Below are 20104 nucleotides of genomic sequence, written 5' to 3' on the forward strand. Positions count from 1 at the left end.
AAACATAAGTGGATGAAGGCCGGTGTGTGCTGGTATGGTTATGTCTCAGATCTCCGGCGCCCATATCCAGAGCGTGAAGATCACCTGCGCTGAGCACAGGTTTGGAGCGTCAGGTTTTTATCCTTAACCCAGGTTGCACATAACTCCATAGGACACGCTACTGTACATGTTTGGAGACCCTCACTGTCCATGAAAAGATTGCAGCGACGCCGGTCCCGACTCTATAAGCGCTCGTATAGCCTAGGTCTGAGCCAGATATGCAATCTTATCTGAATGACCGTTAAAGCACTTGTTTAAATGGGTGAATTATTAACAAGCACCTAACTTATGACATTGCAAATATGTTAGACTGTTGTCATCGCTTGATAGGCGAACATGCGCCAATCAGTCCAACGGTACCAGAAGATTAGCTGTTCACAGACACATGAACGACGTCGGACACACACACACACACACACACACACACACACACACACACACACACACACGCACACACACACACGGACGGAAGGACATACACCCGGTTGGACGGACAAATGGACTGACGGACAGACATACAGGGGCGAAAACATAGTCCCCGTTCTCCTGGCGGAGACACAAAAACACTGGCTGAAAGCAGGATAAATGTCATCAAGTCAACATTAGAGGCTTTAGAGTTAGACCTATCAAACCATCAATACGTATCTGCCTCAACTTGTTCCCCAAATAGTATGTTTTAAGATTTGTGCACATGTTGAGAGAGAGAGAGAGAGAGAGAGAGAGAGAGAGAGAGAGAGAGAGAGAGAGAGAGAGAGAGAGAGAGAGAGAGATCAAGAAAGGAAACAACACTTGCTCAATTGGTACTTGACCGTGTGGGCAGGTCTGGACAGGTTTTAATTGCCCGAACCCTGCTTAAATGACCTGTTGATATGTCTTCTGCATGGGTTCATTAATTTAGTTTGTGTGTTTGTGGAGCTGTCTGTTACATTATGACACTCAGCCAAGGGACTGTCATTTGGTCATGTGGGAGCGGAGCTGGGGAGATGACGATGCCTTAGGCTTCACTCTTGTTTTCCCCTCACACCTCAGCCACTTAAACTAGCTAACAACAACCCTAATCCTCCACTCCTCCATGGTTTCCTTCCCAGTTCCCACTGGAACTGGTCTGTTGCATCATGGGCCTCTTCTCATTGACTGGCAGAGACATCCTCTATGGCTGCCCTTGCCATAGATGATGGCACGGGCCCTTCCGAGCGTTTTCACTAACCTTTGAAAAATCATTCAATCATCAATATTCTTCTTCACAGCGATCTATCCGCCGATCGCTTTAAAAGACGTAGGGGGGTCTCGTAGAATTGGAGAAACAAATGTGTGCCGCCGTGATAATCCATCCCATAGTTGGCAGTTGAATGTAGCTTGTTCTCGCCAAAAAGCAACAGAAAGAACATTTGATGTTTTATAAATCCTATACAACTAAACCATCTTGATTTTTCTTGTGATCACGTGATCTTTGGCTGTGCTCTTCATCACCATCATCATTATGATTCACAAAACCACTGAAAACACCACATGACGAGTGACTTGTCAATGGCGGTGTGGGCTTTGGGTTGAAATGACAAGTATACTCGGCGATGGGTTAGGACAGTGCTTCTCAAACACTTTCATGTTAAATTCATACATATTAGGCCGTGGACCCCCATTTGAAAGGATTTTGTGCCATGGACCCTCATAAGAGAAGATTTGTCAAAATGTGTCTTCATTTCTTCCTTTCTTTCTTTTTTAATCTACTATATTTCAACGTAGGTTTGCGACTGAGTAAAGATGCAGTGCGATGCATGAAAGGATGGTTAGAGCCTTGATTTGTGCTGATCACATTTGTATCATTAACATCACAATCAAATTTGTGTTCATTTTCATTGTTCCACGCCCAATTTCACACCATAAAAGGCAACTGGAACTTCCAACCTGAAACCAACTTCACCGTGGTGTGAACTCCGTAGTATAAGCTCAACCGTGTCCCTCGTAAAAAATAACAGATATTCAAGCTTACAACAATTCACATACGCAACACCTTGACAGCTTGTACGTCTGTTTTATTTGGGAAGTGAGTCCGTCGCACGATGGATCAGCTGAACCTTTATAAAGTAGTGATCAGTAACAATGTTTTGCACTAAACTAGAAAAGTGTGCTCCTCGGCTCGAAGCGCAGATCCCCGCCAGGCCAGGTTGCCTAACCAGGGCTGTGTTGCAACCTGTTATAGCGCCACCATGAGACGGATTTGAAAAGTTTAGGGTGAAAAAAAACATTCAAACAATAGATAAAAAAAATATAAAAAAATTAATGATTATCTGCTTGCTCTCAACGAAGGCGGTCGCATTTAACTTCTCTCCCTATTCTTATCTCTCTATCTCTCCATCTCGCCTCCTCGCCTCTCTACACTGTACCCACGAACAATCCCGGGAGCAAACATGGAAATTGTTAGCTGGTCTCTCAACGCCATAGACAAAATGTTCTCGACAAGAAAAACAGGACCGGAGGAGCCCAACTGCCCAGACGGAACTTTTGCAGCTGGATATAATTATGATGGATATGATGGACTCCTACTATGATAAGTGGAGAGTTGTATGTCTGGCAATTCTGTCTGTGGAGGACAGTGAAGATGTCCATCTTTTCGGCCTTATGATAACAGGTTTTTTGCTGATTGGATCGAGCATTGCACTTGTGTATCGTAAAATTGGCAAGACAGCTGCCCTAGACGGAGCCCCCAGGCAGCCTGTCATGTGTCAGGATATGCATTTCTGTGTCTTGTTTTGAAGTGTTTCTGGTTCTTATTTTGTAGTATTGTTCTAATTGTTTCCTGTCCGCCCCTGTAGTTCTGTACCTGCCTTGTCTAACCTGTCTTGTGATTTGTCTGTGTTTCCACCTGTGTCCTCTTAGTCCTCGAGCCTATCCCAGTCTTGATTGTCAGTTGAGTTCACCTGTGTCCTGTTATCCCTGTGTCTATTTAAACCCTGTGTTTCAGTGTGACCCTTATTAGTTCCTCATATGTCTACCTTGTGTGTTCAGTGTTATTTGCCTGCCTCGTTTTTGAGTTTATTAATAAATTGCTGGATTTGACCTGCCGCCTTCAGTGTCTGCATTTGGGTCCTCGTTCAACACCCTGACAGTAGGAACTAACCAAGTTTGGACCCAGCAGACAAGGTTTATTTATATTTTTTAGTTTTTTCATCATGCCGGTTTGGAGCAAGCCATTGAAGCATTCTAATGTGGCAGATATTCCACCTGCCACAGAGGATATTGACAACCTGGAAATAGACCCAGTTAATTCATTTGAAGATGAACTTTATGAAGCAACTTATTCTATATTGTGCTGTCAGGGTGAGTGGAGAAGGGCCGTGAGCCAAGAAATCAGACAAGCGGCTCTGTTTTTGGCTCGCAAGGAGGTTTCCTGTAAGCCTGAGCTGAGGTGTTCGTTGCCTCAGTGGGCTAAAGACTTCCTTAATACTCCTGACTCACAGTCTGCTAGCTTCCAGCAGTCTGCTTCCCAGCCTGCACTCCAGCCTACCAGTGACCAGCCTGAGCCCCAGTCTATCAGACTAGGGTTTGTGGGCCTCCAACCTGCCTTTCCTGACTCTGCACCTGCCTGTCCAGAGATGGCCCCAGTCTCGGACCCATGGGAGGGGTCTTACCTGCCCAGTTCCATGGGGAACTGTGGCCCCTCCAGGAAGAAGCGTGATCGGCGTTGCTCCCGACGCCGTCAGCACTCGCCGCTGCCCAGCGCCCTGGAGTCCTCGCTATCCAGCACCCTGGAGTCATCGCTACCCAGTGTCCAGTGTGTGTCGCTGCCCAGCGTTCTCAAGGCTCCACTGCTGCCCAGCGCTACAGTGACTCCGCCCCCAGTCTTGCCTGAAGTCTCGTTGGCTGTTCCCGCCAACACCCTGCCTGTCCTGCCAGATTCCTCGTCGGCTGTCCCCGCCTGTGTCCTGCCTGTGTCCTCGTTGTCTGTCCAGCCTGTGTCCTTGTTGTCTGTCCCGCCAGGTTCCTCGCCGGCTGTGGTCGGCTGTGTCCCGCCTGTGTCCTCGTTGTCTGTCCTGCCTGTGTCCTCGCTGTCTGTCCTGCCTGTGTCCTCGTTGCCTGTCCCGCCCGTGTCCTTGTTGTCTGTCACGCCAGGTTCCTCGTCGGCTGTCGTCGGCTGTCTCCCGCCTGTGTCCTCGTCGTCTGTCCCCGCCTGTGCCCTGCCTGTGTCCTCATCGGCTGTCCACACCTGTGTCCCGCCTGTGTCCTCATCGCCTGTCCCCGCCTATGCCCTGTCTGTGTCCGCATCGGCTGTCTACACCTGTGTCCCGTCTGTGTCCTCGTCGGCTGTCCCGGCCGACGCCCCGCCTGTGTCCTCGTTGGCTCTCCCCGCCGACGTCCTGTCGAAGTGCTCGTCGGCTGCCCCCGCCGACGTCTCACCTGAACCCCTGTCGGCTGCCCCCGCCGACGTCTCACCTGAACCCCTGTCGGCTGCCCCCGCCGGCGTCTCACCTGAATACCCGTCGGCTGCCCCTGCCGTTGTCTCGCCTGAACCCCTGTCGGCTGCCCCCGCCGGCGTCTCACCTGAACACCCGTCGGCTGCCCCTGCCGTTGTCTCGCCTGAACCCCTGTCGGCTGCCCCCGCCGACGTCTTGCCTGAATCCCCGTCGGCTGCCCCCGCAGACGCCTTGCCAACACCCTCGTCATCTGGCAATCTGCCAGAGCCTTCGCCAAATGTCTCTGTTGACACCCCTGTTGAACTTTGTGTACTGTGCCCTGTCGTCACCGCCGATGCTGCCCAAGCACTCCTGCTGCCGGACCCCGGGCCTGACTTCCAGTTGTCAGAGCCTGGGCTTGCACTACAGCAGCAGGATCTCGGGCCTGCACTCCAGCAGCTGGCCCCCAGGCTGGCAGGTCAGCCGCTGGACCCCGAGATTGCTCTTCAGCCTTTGCCCCCATGTTTCCTAGATTCCTCGTGTCCCAGTCCCCTTGGGTCCTTGTCTCCATTACCCAGACCTAACGCAGTTCCGGGCCCCCGTACTAGTCCTGTCCACAGTCCCTTTACTGTCTCTAGCCTTGTTCCCAGCCACGTTCGTAGCCCCGTCCCTAGGCCTGTACCTAGCCAGCCTATTCCTTCCGTTTCCCAGCATAGCTCCCCTGTCTGGTCTGTCAGACCTCCTGTTTCCCAGGTCACTCGCACCCCCATTTCTCCTTTTGTCAGCTCTTCTGTTTCTCATGCCCTTAATTCCCCATTTCTCCAGTCTGTTAAGTCCCCCCAGTTCCACTCTGGAACACCCCACCCTCTGGCCAGGGGTGTAGTTGGTCCACCAACCACCCCGTTAGCTGCTCTCCCTATTTGTGTATCTGCCTGTCTCCCTCTCTGCTTGTCTGCTAGTTTGTCTGCCAGTCTGTTTGTCCGTCTATCTACACCCCAGTCCTCCAGTCTTCCCTCTGACTTGCTTTCCCGCCTGTTGTGTCAAGTCACCTGTTTGTCCGCTTGCCTGCCTATTTGTCAGTTAATCTGTTTGTCTATTGGTTTGTCTCAGTTGGTGCCTGTCTGCTTGTCTTTGTGCCTTTCTGCATGTCTGTCTGTGTGTCTGCCCACCTGCCTTTTTGTGTGAGTCCCTTTCTGTTGGTATGATTGTTCGTCCTTCTGTCGGTCTCGGTCAGTCTTGTTGGTTGTGTGTAGTCTGTCTGTCTGCTTCTGTCTTTTCTGCCCGTTTCTCTTCACTTTTTTCTTGCCAGTGTCCTCAGTCCTTCTCCCTGTACTTGGTCAGGTTCCCCAGTCCCGTATCACCCTGCTCTGTCCTGCTCAGAGCCTGTCCTGCTTAGTTGAGCTAGTGCAGAGTTTTGGCCCTGCCCATCCCAGTTTTTTGTTTTGTTCCTAGCCCTGTTCCTGTCCCACTCTGCCCTGCCCTATTCTCTAGCCCCTGGTTCTTTGCTCTTGTCCAGTCCTGTTCCCTGTAAAGTATCCAGTCCGTTTTTGTTCTTGACAGTTTGTATCAGTTCTGTGTTCAGGTTTTTTGCCCCAGTCTAGTGTGAAGACTTGTTTGACCTCCTTTGGGCCCCCTCTTGTTTGTTGTTTTTGTGGGACGTCTGGTAGCCGTCCCTTTGAGGGGTGGTAATGTCAGGATATGCATTTCTGTGTCTTGTTTTGAAGTGTTTCTGGTTCTTATTTTGTAGTATTGTTCTAATTGTTTCCTGTCCGCCCCTGTAGTTCTGTACCTGCCTTGTCTAACCTGTCTTGTGATTTGTCTGTGTTTCCACCTGTGTCCTCTTAGTCCTCGAGCCTATCCCAGTCTTGATTGTCAGTTGAGTTCACCTGTGTCCTGTTATCCCTGTGTCTATTTAAACCCTGTGTTTCAGTGTGTCCCTTGTTAGTTCCTCATATGTCTACCTTGTGTGTTCAGTGTTATTTGCCTGCCTCGTTTTTGAGTTTATTAATAAATTGCTGGATTTGACCTGCCGCCTTCAGTGTCTGCATTTGGGTCCTCGTTCAACACTTAACCCTGACAGTCGCTGGCGACTCAGACGGCTGTGATCACTGAACTGAAGCGTGGCATGAATGACATCATCGAGAAAGTGCACAAGCTGGACACCACCCTGGCATCGATCTCTGAGAAAGAGCACAAGCTGGACAACATCCTGGCATCGATCTCTGAGAAAGAGCACAAGCTGGACACCACCCTGGCATCGATCTCTGAGAAAGAGCACAAGCTGGACAACATCCTGGCATCGATCTCTGACTTGAAACGTGTTGCGGATAACAGCTCAGCTAAAGATCGCATACTGGACATCATCGCTGAGAGACTCAACGCTCTGCGAGGCGAAGTGAATATGTTGAGAGTGGAAGAGCCAGAAGAGAGACGCAAATAAATTGTATTGTCTCGCTTAAACGAATCAAATATGGATTAATTGGATACATTTGTTTCCCCCCCCCGACATTCCTCTGGTGGCTACAATGTTACAATGTGAAGAGGCCTCACCCGCCCCGAAATTCGAAGGACAAACTCTAGGCCTACCCTTTACACACATAAAGACATGAACTTACATATCCTCGCACCACACGCCTTCGCCTTCCCTCTACCCGCAACCCCCGCCCCCCCCCCACCCTGGGCTCCTTTTTTTCCCCCTCCTCCCATGCACTGTCTCCTTCTGGAGGCAGTGCCTGGATGTAGTGTTTTTTTGCCCATCCAAACCGCCCCCCATCCAAAAGTCTTCTGATTCTGATTCTGATACTGAAACACTGTAGCCTACCACTGTGTGTGTGTCTCACACGCACACTCACACTCACACTCACACACACACACACACACACACACACACACACACACACACACATTGATAGGTAAGGATTGCTAATGCATTTTAAGCCCTGCCTCTACTATTGCCTCTGCCCGGATGGGTGGTGAGAAAGATTACGTAGTGGCATAAGGTGGCACAGGGGATGGCACAACAGCACTGTGTATAAAATGTAGCAACTGGACAATGGATTTAGATAGGGAGGCGGGGGGGTTAGACAGAGGAGGACAGTCATGATGGCTTCTCTACACTCATACCTGTTCTCATACTTGATATTGTGCTCTTCATTCTCTCCTTTGTCTTGCGCATCTTCCTCTTCTTGTGAGTTACAGGCACAGTTTCATCTCAACAGATTTGACAAGGCTGGGGATTTGGTTCTGGGTGGTTTATTACCGCTCCACTACCCTGTTTACCCTGAGCAGTCTTTCATCTCCCAGCAACAGGAGACTTGCACTGGGTAAGTATCATACATACGATAGTAAGCAAGAGAACAGGGACCAGTTTTGATAGATTGTATGATGGTGTAGTTCTACAAAGATAAAGGTTAGTGTTATTGTGTGTGTTAGTTTTTCTACGTTAGGGTTCAGAGGTGTCCAGACCATCGCCTTTGCCATTCATGAGATTAACAATAACCCCAGCCTGCTACCCAATGTGACTCTGGGGTATAGTATCTATGATACCTGTTTCACGCTTAGAGTTGGATTCCATTCAGCATTGTCATTGGTCAGTGGGAGAGAGGAGCAGTTTCAATTGGATGAGAGCTGTGTTCTCCAGCGGTTTCCTCCACTACTCGGAATTGTGGGTGATGCATTAACAACCAATTGTATTGCCATCTCTAGTGTATTAGGTTTGTACAGAGTGCCCATGGTAAGTTCATTACTTGAAACCACCGTCACCAATGTTATACATGCTTAATTTTGATTATGTACTGTATATACAAACATAACATTTGGTAAACATCATCTACAGTTTTTCTTATTGTTTTTGCAGCTTGAAAGACATAGAACATTTTTACTTGCAGGCAGAGCATGTGAGTGGAGCAGGCAGAATTTGAATGGAGGAAGGTCAGAGTGCAATGTGTCTGTGTTAGAGGTTCAATTCTCTTCCTAGGCCTGAGAGCAGTGGTAGAAAGAAACCAAGTACATTTACTCATGTACAGTATTTTACAGGTACAATTTTGAGGTACTTTTATTGTGCGCACTTTTGAGTATGCACATTTGTCAATACTTTATAATTCTACTCTACTCTACGCTACAACTCAGACGCAAGCATTGTACTTTTTAATTGAAAGCTTTAGCTACTAGTGAATTTGTAGATTTATATTATTATTACAAAACATATATTAACCACACTATTTTATACTTTGGCTATTCGGAAACAGACGATTTATAAGCTCACAGTTCTGAGCTTGCAGTTCAGCTATTTTCTAAAAGGTTTGACACTATTCTGTAAGAGTATTTATTTTTACTTTGGTACTTCGGTAAGTATCATTATTATTAGATTTTTTTTTATAGATTTCTTTTGGGGCTTTTATGCCTCTATTTGACAGGACAGTAGGCTGACAGGAAATGGGGAGAGAGAAGGGGAGTGACATGCAGCAAAGGCCGTCGGGATTGGGAGTCGAACCCAATGTAACCTGTCAGGTTACATTGAGCCTCGGTGCCTTGATCGCTATGCCAGCGGTCCACACCCTTAACCTTAAGATTTTTTTTTTGCAAATATTTTTGTACTTTTACTCAAGTAAAATATTGAATACATGCCTTTTAATTTGAATGGAGTATTTTTACATTGTGGTATTGCTACACAACCTGAGTAGGCTACTTCCTTCAACTGAGAGTACTGTATATACTGACAATCAGGTCAGTAAAATGTATTATAACGTTGTAATCTTAAACCTTATGTATCAACCACTGTGATCAATACATAATAAGGTTACAACAATATTATAATACAAAATACATTGCAACATGTGTGCAAAATACATGTGGGTCTCATAAGAATCCATACGTAATGCTGGAACAAATTTCTGTAATATGAAAAGTCAGATTTTTTATTTGTTGTATCAATTATGTTTAGGCTATATCACCAGTTAATTGAAAGTTACAATTTGAAAGGTGTTGGTTTTCTGCTTCCTGCATCACACTGTTTAGTGACTCCATGCAAATGCTTTAGGGAGAGAGAGAGAGGGGAGGGGGATTATCCCACAAGATTTGTTTTATTCTCATATGCTCATATTCTGTTTGCAGGGGCCTTTTATTTTTGTGTATATTCCAGATGTTTTGTACCGTTTGTAGGTCAGTTACTCTGCCAGCTGCTCCTGTCTGAGTGACCGAAACCAGTTCCCGTCCTTCTTTAGAACAATCCCAAGTGATGACTTCCAGGTGAATTTCTTCAGATGTGTTGATATCATGTAGTACACTTTCCACACACTACCTCTAGTGAGCGTAATCGATATAGCATAATGCCTCTTGCTTGTGTATATCACTGCTGCAGCTGAAGGTCTTTATTGACAGTAGCAAAAGATAATTATTAGACCTTTTCCTTTGTAGGAATGTGTGTAGGAGATTAAGGGCTCTATTTTAGCCAAGACTGTCAAATCCACTATTTGGGGATTTAGCATTGCGCAAGGGGCGTTCCCCCGCAAAAGTTGCTATTTTCGGACACCAGCCTTATCCCCAAAACACTGGCGCTATCCGTTACATTATGCATAGGCGTGGTTTGGGCCTTAAAATAATAAAACCAGTCCCTGTGCCAGATGCCATTGCCTTTAAGAGAAGACTGCACAAGCCATTATCCCCAATGCAATCTTACGCTCTCTCCCTCTCTGCCAGTGTTGCCAGGTCTGCTTATTATAAGCCACGTTGGGCTTGTTTTTCTGTAACGTTGCTTGTAATTAATGGTGGTTGCGGTTGTGAGCTTGTAGATCGGATATTTTCGAATAGCCAACATATATAGGTTTGAAGTCTTCATGTGGCCTATAGTTGCTTCTTTTGGGCTTGTTTTCATAGACCTGGTTGCTTATTCCTCTCGCAAAATCTGGCAACACTGCCCTCTGCCCACGGAAGAGAGAAGTTGCCTTGGAATGAGATTATAGTTGATAGGCATAATTATCACTCACACATTGCTGGTTATAGAGAATTTTAAATTACAGCAATCTGCTTGTGTTCTGGATTAATTAAACAAAATGGTATGGTGTGGTTATAGCAAACGCAGATCAAACAACATTGAACTAGAAAAAGTGCTCCTCGGAGCACAGGTCTCCGCCAGGTCAGGTAGGCTATTGTGGCCTCCTGGTGGCGCTATAATAGGCCAACGTGAACAGGGTGCCATTTCTTCTTAGGCCTTGCACGACAATCGGACACTGACTGCATTCATTATTTGAGGCATTTTGTTAAAAACATGTGTTTCGCCAAATTAGACCTGTTGGTGGCGCTATAACAGGCCAATGTTAAAAGGGTGGCATTTGTTCCTCAACATAGTGTGAATGTGCGTGCAAAGTTTGAGCGCAATTGGACGGTGCGTTCATGATTTGCGGATTTTTTTTCAAAACAAGCCAATAATGCAAACTTTAGATGTCAATCTTAGCCAATCAGTATGGAATATGAAAAATTAAACACATCCGTCGTGATCACATGACTATAGAGATCATGTGTACCGATGTGCGTGAAATTTGGATAAAATTGGAAGGAGTAGTATAAAATAATGTGTTTTACATAAGTCGGCCTCCTGGTGGCGCTATAAAAGGCAGATGTGAAAAAATGCAGGGCAAAGGTTTTTCCTTGACCTCTAGGGAGTGTGCGTACAAAGTTTTACACAGATCGGTGCAATTATAGGTAAAAACACGAATCGGCCTGTTATACACACGGACGGACAGGGGGTAAAACATACTCTCTCGCCATGCCTTTCGGCCTGGCGGAGACAATTAGTCTAATTGTCTTCTTTGAATAGACTGTCATCTTATATAAACACAATTGACTCAAGGAATTGACACTCTCACTTCTGCTGATTATAGGACAATTAGATTCACAGAGATTCGTTGAGAATTAGGAGAGAGGGAGCCTTTGAATGTTGCGCCCCGGCCGACTTCCGACATGTCCATTGCAGGCGCGCTCTACCAAACAAATTAAGAACAGCGGGTGGTTTTAAAATCCGCTATGTGCTTTCCCAAACATGTGTGGGCAAGATAGCAATTTTAGGGAAAGCGCAACAACACGCCCACGGGCATACCTCCAGGCGCAAATACAGTGCTAATACAGTGCCAGTTCCCTTACGCGTAATTCACGGGTAGTGCGCAGTGGGTGCGGGTAGGGCACTGGCAAAAATAGAGCCCTCAATCATTACCACTATGTGAATAATCTAGTCTCAGAACTTGTTCTTCCGTTCTTCCTTCCGTTCTTCCTTCTTCATCCAATCAGGTGCAAGCTGTGACCCAGATTATGAGGCATTTTGGGTGGACCTGGGTTGGATTGGTGATTAGTGATAATGACTATGGACACAATGCTGCCCGATCATTCCTGAGGTCTGAGGTTGTTCAGTCTGGGTTGGCTTGTCTGGCATATATGGAGGTTGTGCCCATGGACAGTGACCCAGTTGAACTTCAGAGGATTGTCACTGTGATGAGGAAATCCACAGCTCCTGTGGTCATTGGATTTGCTGGATTTAACCAAATGGTTAAACTCATGGAGGAGGTTGGAGTTAAGATACAATTATGGGATTCATGATTATAAGGAATCTGAAATAATAATACAAAAATATTATTAATAAGGGTAATAATAATAATAATAATAATAATAATAAGGGTAATAATAATAATAATAATAATGAAGACATTAAGACATTCTGTCAGAATTGTCTTTTTTTTTGCAAGCAATGCAATGCAATTGAATCACTCTCTAGGTTCAACAAAAAGCTCAGACATGTTGGGAATCACTGCTTTAGAACGAGCATTATACAAAGATGTGTTTAATTATATATAACAGGTGGTGAAGCAGAATGTGACAGGTCTACAATGGATGGCCAGTGAGGCCTGGACGACATACGCTGGACTACAGACTCCTGACTTCATACCGTACCTGAGAGGCACCCTGGGTATTGCCGTCCGTCGTGGAGAGCTACCAGGTCTCAAGGACTTCTTGTTAAAAATACATCCTAACAATGACCCTGACAACAGACATGAAAATAACATAGTGAGTCTTTTGTTTCATTTATTTAAGCTGCAATTTCTAAATGTCTGTTTTAAAATAATTCACATTGTATTTCATCCACAGTTAAGTTCTTCATTGTGTTTCTTCAGGTGAGGCAGTTTTGGGAGCACACATTTCAGTGTAAATTTGCACCCCTTCCATCAGAGTGGGTGGATGTTGGTGGAAGGGTGTGTACTGGGCAAGAGGACCTACGAACAGCAGAAAATACCCTGTTTGATGTGTCTGACCTCAGGTTTGAGTACAATGTGTACAAGGCTGTGTATGCTCTGGCTCAAGCCCTCCATGACATGTTGCAATGTGTGCCAGGAAGAGGGCCTTTCACTGGGCACAGCTGTGCCAGTTTGCAGACAATACAACCATGGCAGGTGTGACAATAAAGTGTGTAGTTGAACTAAAATATAATATTTAAATATGAGATTGTGAAATGAAAGAAAAATACATGCCGTAGTAGGATGGAGGAAAAAAAGTATAATTAATGTATGTTTTAGTGATGTATAGTAATACTAATTGCCTGGCAGTAAATGTTTATCAGTGGAGCAGTAACTTTGGGGTGGATACTTATGATGAGGTAGATGCTCCTGGCATACAGAAAGACATGTTTTGTTTTGATGAAAAAAAGGCAAAACAACAACAACCTTAAAGGTAGTGTAAGTATGTTTTTGTTTTGTTAAAAAGTTATTAATAACTCTATATTCTGATAGTAATCATTGCTATTGAGTGGTTATTCCATAACGTGTCTGTCTCTTCAACTCTTTTGTAAAAAAAAAAAAAAACAGAATACAAAATACATTTCCAGGCCAATTAAAAATGTCATCCAATCGGGAGAGAGAACCCCTAAAAGAACAGTTTGAGTTCAAGCTTGTGTTCGAGTTCCTATTTTGTCTGCTCATGTATTTGTTTCATAACTTCCAATTTCACTTATGAGTTCTCTCTCCTGATTGGATGAAATTCGTATCCCAACCTGAGAATTTTATTTCTGTTTACTAAAGAGAGAGAGATGGAGAGACCCCAAACATTGTATACCATAATTACTATCAGAATATAGAGCTACGTATTTCACTTATTTTAATGAAAAATATCACTTACAGAACCAATAATGCCCCCTCCTCCCCGAAAAAATAAAAAATGTATAAACAAGTTAATGAATACATTCATTGTTGGTTATAATGTGTTGCAAGTATTGCAAGGGTCCGACTAGCCCCATTATAGCTATCCCTATCCCTAACCCTATTACGGAATAATGGGAGGTTGGAATTATGAGCAGACCCCAACACAACAGACCCTGTCAATGTAATTACAATGTAGACTGTATAGGTTTTTTTCCTTCATAATTTTGCTCATTACCATTTCTAGCTTATGTATTACCTGGAAAAGGTCAACTTCACCACATCATTTGGTGATGAAGTGTCATTTGATGAGAATGGTGATGTTTTCCCAATCTATGATGTCATGAACTGGGCGTGGCTCCCTGATGGAAGTGTGAAGGTTCACAACGTAGGTGTGGTCAAGAAGTCAGCCTCCGGAGATGAAGAACTCATCCTGGATGAAGACAAAATCTTCTGGAGCTTTGAATCCACAAAGGTCACTTCAGCTTTCTAAAATAACTCATGTTGAGCTCATGACGAGAATGTCATTTACTTTAGACCAGTGAATCCCAACCTTTTCAGGATAAGGGCCCACTTGAAAATCTCGAAAGCGTTCACGGCAGGGCCGGATCTAGGCAAAGGCAAGGGGGGGCAATGCCCCCCCCAATGCCCTGACTCCCCCCCCCCCCCCAAAAAAAAAGATAAAAGATATTTATCGGTATTACAATAAAAACTCATTTCAAGAAAAGAAGAATGTATTTAGTATTACTTTTTTAATGTTGTATTATCATTCAAATTTTTGTGTTGTGCCAATTATTTCAGGGTCCACTTGCAATACCCTCGAAGCCCAGGCCCCGCCCACATATTGGGAATCCACAGCTATAAACTGAAAATGATCATTGTTACTGTACTTTCCTCTGTAGCCTCCAAGGTCAGTGTGCAGTGAGAGCTGTTCCCCTGGAACCTACCTGGCCAGAAGGAAAGGAGAACCTGTCTGCTGCTTTGACTGCATTGCTTGTTCTGAGGGAGAGATCAGCAATCAGACTGGTTGGTTTATTACTCCATACCCGGTTTACTAGTCTAATCGTATACCGTCCAGTAACCATCCGAGGAAGCATATCTACGCAGGAAGAGGGGCTGGGTGCAGCAAGAATGTAGACTTCCAATAGCCTTTTTCATGTGATAATGTGGCATTCGACTCCGAGGTGAAGGCTTATGTGGGTCTGTTGTCTTGAGGTGATAATGGCCGCTGGACTCATGTATGATGCACTGTCTGAACTGTCACACCTGTCTCTGCAATTACTGGGCCACTCAGTCACACTTCTACAAGCAGAAGAGTTTCTGAGTTGCACCAGTGCTTAAATCATTCAAAGAATCTCCAGGAATTAAATTGGCGGAAGCATTGAATAATCCATTCTTTGCATTTCAAATGCATCTAAGGCTAAAAGCAGCTTGTGCGTCTGGGAGGGAATAATTATGGTATACCCTCCAAAAAAAACTAGAACACACAACTGGTTCTCATACCAGATGTCGGTACCACTTAAGGTGGTACTGACATCTTTTATGGCCCAAGTATGAATTTTCTCCATGCTTTCTACTACGTGACCCTATAGGGGTATTGCACTCTAATATTATAACTCTATGAGGAAATGGCCGCCGATCGGGTTAAAATGCTTTTTATTGAACAACACGGAATATACGGGTACTTTTGAGGAGCCGTACATACTTGTAACGTCCGTGGCCATGGGGTAAGCACTTTATATTTGAAATCTGAACGTTTATGTAGATGTACGGGCCGTAAATGGAGAAAGTGCAAAGACCAGGTTGAAGTTTCGTCATGACTGTCATGATATGACGTTTCAGGGCTACTATGAAACCATGAACTCACAAACGAGCGTTACTTCCCACTATATAAATGCTGCTCAGATATTTATCCCATTTCACCTAATTTGGTGGCTCGGGACCAAACTGCTGCTGCTGGCTGTGAGAGTTGCAGCGGGAGCCCTGTGGGTGCGTTTGAACTCCCCGCAACAACAGCACCGGGATAGTTTCACAGTCTTCATTGTCTTTGTCAATAGGAATTATCGCCTGACATTCGGACGGTGGTGGGTCTGATTTTTCAGATGTAGATGGACAAGATGGTGCTGTTTTTTTTGCTGCGTTTTGAGCCACTTCCTTATGTCCATTTTACTAGTTTTCTCACTTTCGTGCTGCATGCACAACAACACACAGGAGCGAGGTAATGTCACAAATCCGACTTGGTGCAGTGCCAGTGTACCTTTTATTATTGCATTTTCATTAAACTATTAATTCATTTTAAAATGTATATGTTTATAATAATCACACATAACATAAAAAGAACATATATGTTTAACACCTGTAAAACATGTAAAAATAATGGTATTACTGGCCAATCTGGACTGAGGGGGGCACAAAGTCTAATCTGGGTGGGCATTGCCCCTCAATGCCACCCCCCCCCCCCCCCCCCCCATAGGGCCGACACTGCAAATAACTGAATAAAATCAGGAGGGCGTGAGTGAACTGCTTGCACGGACTTTACCTCTCATTCAACCTTAATATGCAAAACCTACAGGTTTTGTTTTGTTTTGTTAATGTTAATTATGTCATCATGAATGATGGCAAAAGGAAGGTTGATTACATGCCTGTATATGTGTCACCAACTTTCTACAAAGTCTGTGCTTGCTTGTAGGCTATAATATCCACGACCCATACGAGTTCGGGACCCTGTGTTTTATTATCGTCAATTGGGTCCATCTTGGTTCAGATTCCAACACCTCGGAACCCCGGTTCTGTTTATCATAACACCCGAGCAAACCAAGAAGACTCTGCTGATTAGGAGGAGACTGAGACAGCTATGTAAAGCTTGAGTTGTGCTTCGCCGTGTGACGGTGTTGTTGTGTGTCGAAAATAGCAGATCTACAAGCTTGCGGCGCCTTGCCACGTGTCGTGTGCTTGTAAGTCTGATATTTTCAACGCGCGACACCATCGTACGACGAATAGGCTGTTCTATCAGATAACTGCAGCACACGGCGCAGCAGCAGCAGGCCGTCGGGAATTGAACCATTATGATAGGTTTAATGGTTTTAAACTATGTATTGCAATCATGCCAGTGTTGTTACTTTATCTAAATAATAATATTAATAATAGGATTAAACGATAAAATAGCCCAATAACAGCATTTCCCAATCAGCCATGGTGGCCGGTGATGTTTATAATTAACGGCCAATTAAACATTTTATCGGTCAATGGCCGATAACGGAACCCCTGGTTTCCACATATATACAGTTGTAGGATAGGATAGTAGGATATAGAATGATTATAGAAGGATAGTAGGATGTAATAGTGTAGGTTATATTCAGGACAATAATTCACTTGTCTGTGTCCCTTTAACCTTCCTGTCTTTGTTAGACTCTACAGAGTGCACCAGTTGTCCAGAGGACTTCTGGTCCAGTCCCCAGCGTGACCACTGTGTTCCTAAGAGCATTGAGTTCCTCTCCTACCACGAGGCCCTGGGTATCTCCTTGACAACCATCTCATTGCTAGGCACGCTTATGTGTGCCATTGTCCTGGGAATCTTCGTCTATCATCGAGACACGCCCATGGTACGCGCCAACAACTCAGAACTCAGCTTCCAACTTTTGCTGTCACTCAAACTGTGTTTCATGTGCTCACTTCTGTTCATTGGCCGTCCCAGACTCTGGACTTGCCAGCTGAGGCAGGTAGTATTTGGGATCAGCTTTGTGCTGTGTGTCTCGTGTATCCTGGTTAAGACTATGGTGGTGTTGGCCGTGTTCAAGGCCTCCAAGCCTGGTGGTGCAGACATTCTGAAGTGGTTCGGTGCTATGCAGCAGAGAGGAACAGTTATTTTTCTTATTTCCATCCAGGCAATAATATGCATAACCTGGCTTGTGTCTGCCTCACCAACTCCTCATAAAAACACACAATACCACAGTGATAAGATAGTCTATGAGTGTGAAGTGGGATCAACAGTTGGTTTTGCAGTGTTACTAGGTTATATTGGTTTACTGGCACTGCTCAGCTTCGTCCTAGCATTCATGGCAAGGAATCTTCCAGACAACTTCAATGAAGCCAAGTTAATCACTTTCAGCATGTTGATCTTCTGTGCCGTGTGGATAGCCTTCATCCCAGCATATATCAGCTCTCCAGGCAAATATGCAGATGTAGTGGAGGTATTTGCTATTTTAGCATCTAGTTTTGGCCTTTTAGTGGCACTGTTTGGACCAAAGTGTTATATAATGATGTTGAAACCTGAGAGAAACACTAAGAAGTCCATCATGGGCCGCGGCAGTGGTGCCACCAAAACATAGAAGCAGATATTCAATGATAATACATGTTCTGTGTATTTTACAACACTACGTTTATATGGATATATTTTATTGCTGATAGCCTTGTTAGTAATAGATTCAGTTTTCTACCAGATGTAACTAAATCCAGGCAGAGATGCAAACATCTATTATCTATCTTAAAGAAGAAGTTGGTGAAAAGTTGAATATGCTCCTTTAAAGACTACGTTTGGTCATTTAATACACATATAGACAATGTGGGTCAAAACCAAGGGGGCCAGCTTCTGAGTTGTAAATAGGCTCTATGCACAGCAGCCATATTGGAAAGAAATTGGGCCGCTTCCATACTTCCTTCACAGGTGTTACCAATGAAGGCTCTGTTCCATTCTGGTCAAACAGAGTCAGGGTGCTGATATTGTGCATGTTGGCTCACTGGAAACACTCTGTTACACCAGTGGGTCTCAAAGTGGGGTCCAGGCACCCCCATGGTTCCTTAAGGGGGTCCCAAATGGCCCTTTACGGGTTACGGGTCCATTTGGTTCCATTTGTACACTCTCAGAGTTACACTCTCAGTAAGAGTACACTCTCAGAGTTATGGGGTCCACTGTGCTACACTAAATGGAACAGAGCCTTAATTAGTATCATTGGTAAAACCTGTGAAGGAAGTAAGGAAGAGTTCATATAAATGGCCTGTAGTTTTGCTGTTTCACCCCTGCTGGTGTCAAAAAGAATTACTCTCCATTCAAGAGGGTGGGTTTTTGTCGAACTTTAGACTTGATTGTCTTACCTTAATAAACATTGTCATAAAAACTACTGTATATGACTCCAGTCGCTAGTTTAAAGTCTTCTTTCAATCACCATGAGATGCGTTTTGGTAAATTATTGTCCCATTTATTTTCAAATTGATGATAAAGTAGGTTATGCTGTAGGAGGAGCTACCTTGTGATGATTTGATCGACAAGCTACGCAACCAATAGCCTTCATTCCCCACCCCCACTCTGGTCCCAACCAATAGCATTCATTTCCGAGTGCATAGGATATGACACGATAGTCATATCCTATGCAGAGTCCATGGCCGTAACTTTGTCCATCCTTTTTACTGTCTATGGTCAAAAACACTTCACGGAACACATCATGAGATGTAGCTACGCTCCACAATGTACTGGAGATTACCTGGCCGAACCAAATGCTGCTGCACTCGCCTGCGCCAACCACTGGAAAGACGTGATGTAGAACATGGCCGGACGAGGAAGAAGAAGAGGCACATTATGTGTTATGTATAGGTTTAAAATAGGCAATAAAACACCTGGTTTCAAAGGGTTAAAGCTATTTTGGGTGACATTTTCACACAATGCCGCCGATTCTGTCTGCGCTGCGATGCGAGAGTGTGGTCTAGCCAACACCAACTCGGGACTCCTGGACTCGCTGCCCTCCACACTCTCCTGTCTAACATCAGGGTCTTGAGCTCTACAGTGTTGTTAGCTAAGCTGTCGCGCCGCAGTGCATTTACGTAGGTGTGCGCTTTTTTGCCTTTCCAGGCTTTGCCACTCTTCCTCTTGGACATTGTGGGACGTCAGGAGCCGTCCTTAGAGGACTGTGCCTGTCTAGGTGTTGTATTTCTATGTTGTGTTCTAGTTGTTCTGGTTCTATGTTGTCTTCCCCAGCTGTATCTTATGTGTAATCGGCTGTAGTATATTTCATAAACATAGATACATGTCTAAGTCATATGTTCACTTCACAAGTAGGCTACAGACAGGAGAGTTGATTGCGACAGAGAGGTGACGGTTGGCTCCAGCCTGGGTGGGGGGTACACTTAGCATTCTCTTTGTTTTACCTGGGGGACAGAGGGTCTAGGCATGTGTCTCCCATCCCCCTTCCTGGCGCTTACAGGTGCAAATGTAGTGGGCCAGGGGGTGGGGTCTCACCTTTCAGGGCTGACACACCCACACATGTACCTCCTCTTGTTCTGAATGTAACCACTGCTATAAAGATTGACTATGAAATGTAACTTGGGGTAGTGTGTGTGCCACTCCAAGCCGTGAGGCTGTGGAGATGGCTGAGGGACCCTGGGGTCCAAAGAACTCTGTTTGTGCTATGAAATAAACTGGAAGCAAGTAACCTCACTGACTGGAGTGATGCCTCAATCCATTCTTCAACCATTCATACACATCTCTGGAACATCAAACTAACTACA

The 20104-nt window shown here is 45.0% G+C and overlaps 1 protein-coding gene across 1 annotated transcript; it reads left to right on the plus strand.

The window, feature by feature from the left end:
- Nucleotides 1-7532: 7532 nt before the first annotated feature.
- Nucleotides 7533-17934, plus strand: LOC308104632 (extracellular calcium-sensing receptor-like; the record flags this gene model as incomplete). Its single annotated transcript, XM_080455084.1, has 9 exons — nucleotides 7533-7753; nucleotides 7863-8163; nucleotides 9591-9677; nucleotides 11712-11984; nucleotides 12276-12482; nucleotides 12590-12865; nucleotides 13854-14081; nucleotides 14509-14632; nucleotides 17015-17934. 9 exons carry the CDS (start codon nucleotides 7533-7535, stop codon nucleotides 17932-17934), a joined length of 2637 nt encoding a protein of 878 aa, XP_080311210.1.
- Between the last annotated feature and the right edge of the window lie 2170 nt (nucleotides 17935-20104).

The sequence above is a fragment of the Gymnoscopelus braueri genome (assembly GCF_963280865.1).
Source record: "Gymnoscopelus braueri genome assembly, chromosome: 2".
Classification (NCBI taxonomy): Eukaryota; Metazoa; Chordata; class Actinopteri; order Myctophiformes; family Myctophidae; genus Gymnoscopelus; species Gymnoscopelus braueri.